This window comes from Parasteatoda tepidariorum, chromosome 10 (assembly GCF_043381705.1).
Source record: "Parasteatoda tepidariorum isolate YZ-2023 chromosome 10, CAS_Ptep_4.0, whole genome shotgun sequence".
NCBI classification, from domain to species: Eukaryota; Metazoa; Arthropoda; class Arachnida; order Araneae; family Theridiidae; genus Parasteatoda; species Parasteatoda tepidariorum.
Window position 1 is genome coordinate 42,770,315 of NC_092213.1, and position 6,000 is coordinate 42,776,314.

Below are 6,000 nucleotides of genomic sequence, written 5' to 3' on the forward strand. Positions count from 1 at the left end.
ATTTCCTCTTGGTGTCTGTGAAGCGACCCGTACATACGTCATCAAATATAAGAATGGAGCTAGAGGCGGAGCTAAGTGATAACGTGACTTGATTGGATTTCGCCAATCAAACATGGATTGCTTTATAGAGTAAAAGAAAAAATTACGCTATGATGAAAAATCGGAACATTTTGACCCAAAATCGTATTATCGGAACAAGGCAAAAAAATCGGAACCGTTCCGATAAAATCTGTACACTTGGCAGCTATGGATATACAAAAGAAAAACTCTAGGAATGTGCATGCTACCTCCCCATCTTTTTATAAAAAAAATATATATATATAAAAAAGAATACATACTCAGTCAAGTCTACTTGGATAGTTGATGTCTGAGAATTCTCTTTATGAAAAGCTGGTTGATAAAGAGGGGGTCGCTTTACAACTTTCTCGAGCAAAAGTTTGTATTGAGCTTTTTCTTGCAATCTAAATACCTAAAATTACATAAAATCAGTTATATAAATGTTATCTAAAAAATGTAAAGAGAAAAGTACAGCAATGTGTGCCCTGTTCTTATATCTAAACACTTGCAGTGCTTCTGCTGACATTTCAAAACACTGTTGTTTAACAAATAAACTCAAATTTTTTCAGTTTCCTTTTGGGAATAAATATCCAATCTGACAATCGACAACAATAACCAATAAATAATAATACCAATAGTACAGTGGAAATTCTGTGAGACAATTTTAAGGCACAGATTTATCAGCAAATCAATTCTAAATTAAAAAGCATTTTAGAAGAGACCAGGCTATACGACCAACCGATTTATTTTTTTTTTTTTTTTAGTAAACAAAAAGACATTCAAAATTAGTAGGGCGAATCCAGGATTAGATATTTAAAGAAAATTTCTATATGAATTAAGACGATATTTTATCAATACTAAGCATTCTTTCATTGGGAAATTTAGATTTTTTTTACTTCTAGAGACAAATCTTACATTTTGTAAGCAAAAAAAAAATCATTGAATGAGGATGGAAGCAAGGAAAAGTTTCACAAAAATGTGTAATTTTCACAACAAACAATTACTACAGATGTTAGAATTATTTAAATTGAATCACAATAACCTGAGACTGTTATTTCCAGGTATGACACGAGAAATTTATAATTTTTGTAAAAGAAAAAAAAAATGCAACAATTCCTGTTCTTTAGAGTCAAAATAAAATTCCTTGACAATTTCAGGTTTCTCCATGACGGCCGAAGTCCTGAGAATTTTTTTTTTTTAGTTCCACGAAATTTAACAAAAACAAGTAGAAGATTAAAAAAAAAAAATGAATACTCATTTGTACATATTTTTTGATTAATTGTTTTTGGCAAATGTTGAAAATTCAAAAAATGACCACGTACCCTCAACCACCAATTTTTTAAATTAAAAGATCACTTGCTCCCAAAAAGTTTCGTTTTCATTAACAGGGTTGCTATTCTCATAAGAAAAACTACTTGTTTTATTTAATGAAAATGATAAATTAAAAATTTAATGATTATTAAAAAATTTTCTGAGATGAGGACAAATTTTCTTCATATCTGGCAAAGGCATGTACTAGTTGTCTTCTGGTATCTAAAGAATTCAAGGAAGAGTTTGAAGAGAAATGAAAGATCAAGGTCTACCGTATTAACACACAAATTATTATAACACAGGGATGAGAGTAGTCAGAAAGTAAAAAAGAGGAAATCCAAGAATGAATAAATATATATAAAAAATATGTATCCAAAAATTTGACACAAAAGTGTAATTTTTAAACCATGTGATAATAAATCCTGATTATTAATTTAAATTTTTTCATGAATATGCACTTATGAATCACATGCACGGTTTTAAAATTGTGTGAATAAGTATTGCAATATTTGATTTTAAATTTAGAGAAATATGAATCCTGATATGTGGCTTTAAAATCATGTGAACATGAAACTGACATAAATTGGATTTCAAAAATGCGAATACAAATCATGAAGTGTAATTGTTAGATAGCGAGAAAACGAATCCCATGTCTAATTTTTAATTCACGCATAAATACGAAAATCTATGTTTGATATTACAACGGCATAAACAAATCAAAACAGTGGATTTTAAAATCGTGCATATACAAATCATTACATAAGGTTTTGAAAATGTGTAAATACAAATCACAATATTGAATTTGTAAATCTCATAAATAAGAATTGTAATGCACAATATTTGAATCATGTGAATAAGAATCGCAATGCGTAACTTTTAATTCAGGTAAATATGAAAATCGATGTTTGATAATAAAATCACGATTTTAAAAACACATAAATACAAACCGCGATATCGGATTTTTAAATCTCGTAAATAAGAACAGCAATGTAAGATATTAAAATCATGCAAATAAGAATCAAGATATTCGTAGATTCTGGAATTGAAATTTCTTAAAGGCTTTTTTCTATTGTTTTTGTTTAGTCATAATAAATAAAAATTTACAAGATTAATTTAATGGGCATATAAATATTTTCAGCACTATTTCTTGTTTATTATTTCGTTTGCTTTCATGCCAGCAAACAGGAAGCAGCGACGTCTGAATTACAAAATACGGGCTAAATACGTAAAATTTTATTTTTTGCATGTAAAAGTGGAGAAAATAGCTAAAATAAGTAAAAATGCAGAAGGGTTGGCAGCTACATAATTTGAATTTTCTGTTTATCTTTAAAATCGGAAATAAATGCCATTTTATTTTAATGACGGAATTTGCAGAAAAAGCGGAATATTTATAAAAGAAACCCGAAACTTTTAGAGAATCAGAGTTTTCGATAAAAAGGTTGAAATTCGTGAGACAAGAGCGAAAAAAGCTGAAATCAGCTAAGAGGAAAAATCTCATCCCTGATAACAACAAGATTATTCAAATAATTTCAGGGCATCTTACCTCATTAGCAGTATAAGACTTCCAAAGATACGGGGAACATGGCCTATTACTAAAACTATCATCTCTATACCTAGTTCTGCCATTTTCAGAGACATTAGAGTCGCTTAATAGCCTAATCTTTCTAGTAGGATGAAATGAATGCACTGTAGGATAAACTTCACTTATAATTTCTACTTCATCTTTTTTAATGTCATCGCCTAATAAAATGTCAATTTCACTGCGTGGGTTAGTTATAGGAGCAACACATTTTTCACTTTGTCTGGGCATATTTTTATCCTCTCTCCTTGAAGGAAAGCCATTCATTTTTCTACGTTCCATAGTCCTTGATATTCTATTACTATAGCAATTATCAGAAGAAAGAGAAAAGGTGTCTTGTGTATATGCAAGTGGGCAGATGGAAGAGCTGCTTGATCTAGAACCTAAAAATAAAATATGCAGTGTCATTAATAAATAATACAGTACAGAACCCGAAAACCAAAAACCCAGAAAACCAAAAAACCGGAAAGAAATTCAATAAATTTTCCCGCCCTTTTCAAAAAAAAATTTTTTTTTTCCTCGTAAGATTTTAGGATTTTTCTTTCTTTTTTGAAAGATGTTTACCTTACCATCATTTTGGAAATAATCATTAGTGTATTCCTTCATCGTTTCTTCTTCTTTTTAAGATTATTTCCAAATATTTTTTTTTTGTTGTTGTTGTTGGGTTTAACAATAAAAAAACGGCTTTTTTTAGCGATTCAGAAAACCGGAAAAATCAGTTATCCGGAATAGCGATGGTCACAATCGTTTTAGATAATCGGTTCCCTACTGTATTACATGCAATTTTACAAAATATTAATCCAAATTTTGATAAGTTATGAGACTGACAATAGTAAAGTCAAAATGCTAAGCCAGCTTAGTAGGATACAGCGTCTCATTAAGAAAATCACTCCAAGGATAAAAATTTTAATTATATTTAATACAAGAAAATAAAAATGTACATAACATAAATCAGATAGCTTTCAAAGATTATAAAAATAAATAAAATTTAAAATTAACAAGCACCACAATGCCAATGATTTAATTAAGTACTACAATGATAATAATTTAATGAAATACGGAAACATTAAACTCTATGATTAAGATAATTTGTTAAACTTTAGGTTTTGAGTACTGAAAACAAAAAGTATAATATTTCTTTTCTTCTTTTTCTGTTTAATGTCTGTTAATTAAAAAGAAAAAGTGTTGAAAAATTTTTAATAACATTAATACGTAAAATTACATAAATCCTTTAATTTGCCCATATTAAATTTTTATAATATATTGAATTGTTAATAATAGACCTAAATATGTAAATGCATTAAATAATAAGGCAAGATAAAAAAAAATTATTCCTGTCATTACCATCCTTACTCATAGTGACTTGATTTTAATATTATAGTTTATTTTTGTTTTTTAATAATGTATTTATTACATAAGTCTTTGTTCAAAATGTGTAAAACTTTTACAAAAGTTACAATATTCTGTAACTGACAAGGTGAAATAATGTAAAATGTCGTTATGATCGATCTTAAAACTTATGAACATGTGGATGATAATGACAGGCTCAGGATGGTGGAGAGCGTGAGAAAATACTTCTTTTTTTTATTTTATAATCTAAATTTAAATTTGTTACATTAAATTGCATGTAATATTTTAAATGCGGAAATTTTGTCCATTTGTTTTATAATAATTTTGAATTTTATTACATTATTTTGTTAAAAGTTTAAAGAAAACTCATTAGAAATGTTGCAAAGTATATTTTTTAAAAATATTTTAAATATTTCTGCATTTTCTACGTTTTCTTTTTATTTTTGATAACTAATAATTGCCACAATATTTTTTTGCCACCTAAGATACTTCTTTCATTAAGTTGAAACAGTCATGGATCATAGTATTAAGTTTAAGGCTGTTTTTTGAAGATATGTCAAGGCATGAAATAAAGATTTTTTTCTAGATAATATGCTATTTTTATAACTTCTAAAAGTTTAAACAGTTATTCATACTTTTTGAAAAACACACATAAAATAGTATAAGCAGGGATGAGAGTAGTCAGAAAGTAAAAAAGAGGAAATCCAAGAATATATATATACATAAATAAACAAACATTTGACAAAAAAAGTGTGATTTTTAAACTTGTAAACTAGGGGTGCACAACCTTTTTGAGTAAAGGGCCACTTGCACAGCAGGTTGGCTAACGAAGGGCCGCACATGTATTTAGACATGTTAATGACAAATGTAATAATGTTTATTTAAACATTATCGTTCCATTTTTTTTATTAATAAACTTAGTAATATCAATAAATTAGTAGTGTTCCATTATTAGAATTCATTCAAAAATAAAAAAACTTATACTTTTTTTTTTAAAAAAAACAACTTCCTATTTTTATCATATGAACAATATATTTATCAAAATAAATAAACATTGAAGAAAAGAAATGTTTTTTCTATCATATCATGCAATACGAAAATTCATTTTAGAATTAAATTCGAATAAATAAAAAAAACTGCAATGACACAGAATGAAAGTAGGAAAAAGTTTAGTCCTAATTAAGTAATATAAATTCAAATTAAATATTTTAATTGAAGAAAATTTATGGGTTTTAAACAAAAGCCTAAAATAAAAACAAAACTTTGATAGTTCAAAATAAAATTCAATGCTTATTTTGCAATGTACTTTATTATATTATTAATTATTAGATTTTCTTAAATCGTAATCATTTTCCTTTTTTTTTATCGAAAAACATCACTTAAGCAACAAAAAATTGAAATCTAAACTACAAACAGTGAGTAGTTTAAAAATTCACGTTTTCCGTCATTTTATGAATTTCTCAAGTTGCAATAACATTGCATTTAAATTAGGGAGGGATGTAACGAGTATTTGGCCCTTCTTAATATTTTTTAAAAATGTATTTTTCCAAGTTTTTTTTCATTTTTGAATTTTTATAGATATTACTTTTTTTTAAATTTATAATCAGACAAGTCAATTTTGTCCTTTTTTCGATACTTTGAGAATTGAGAAGGATTTTTTTCCATATTTCGCTGTTTTTATTATAACCCAGCATTTTAACAGA

General features: G+C 27.1%; 1 protein-coding gene across 3 annotated transcripts in view; it reads right to left on the bottom strand.

Moving 5' to 3' along the window:
* The window catches only part of LOC107437697 (sentrin-specific protease 1), a 35,058-nt gene that overhangs the window by 16,716 nt on the left and 12,342 nt on the right, over window positions 1-6,000 (bottom strand). For all 3 annotated transcript variants that reach the window (XM_016049774.3, XM_043045865.2, XM_071186789.1), the window contains 2 exons: window positions 2,912-3,330; window positions 339-469 (listed from right to left, as the gene is read on the bottom strand). In XM_016049774.3, the coding sequence (XP_015905260.1) occupies window positions 339-469; window positions 2,912-3,330 (550 nt within the window). The remainder of the gene's footprint in view (window positions 1-338; window positions 470-2,911; window positions 3,331-6,000) is intronic.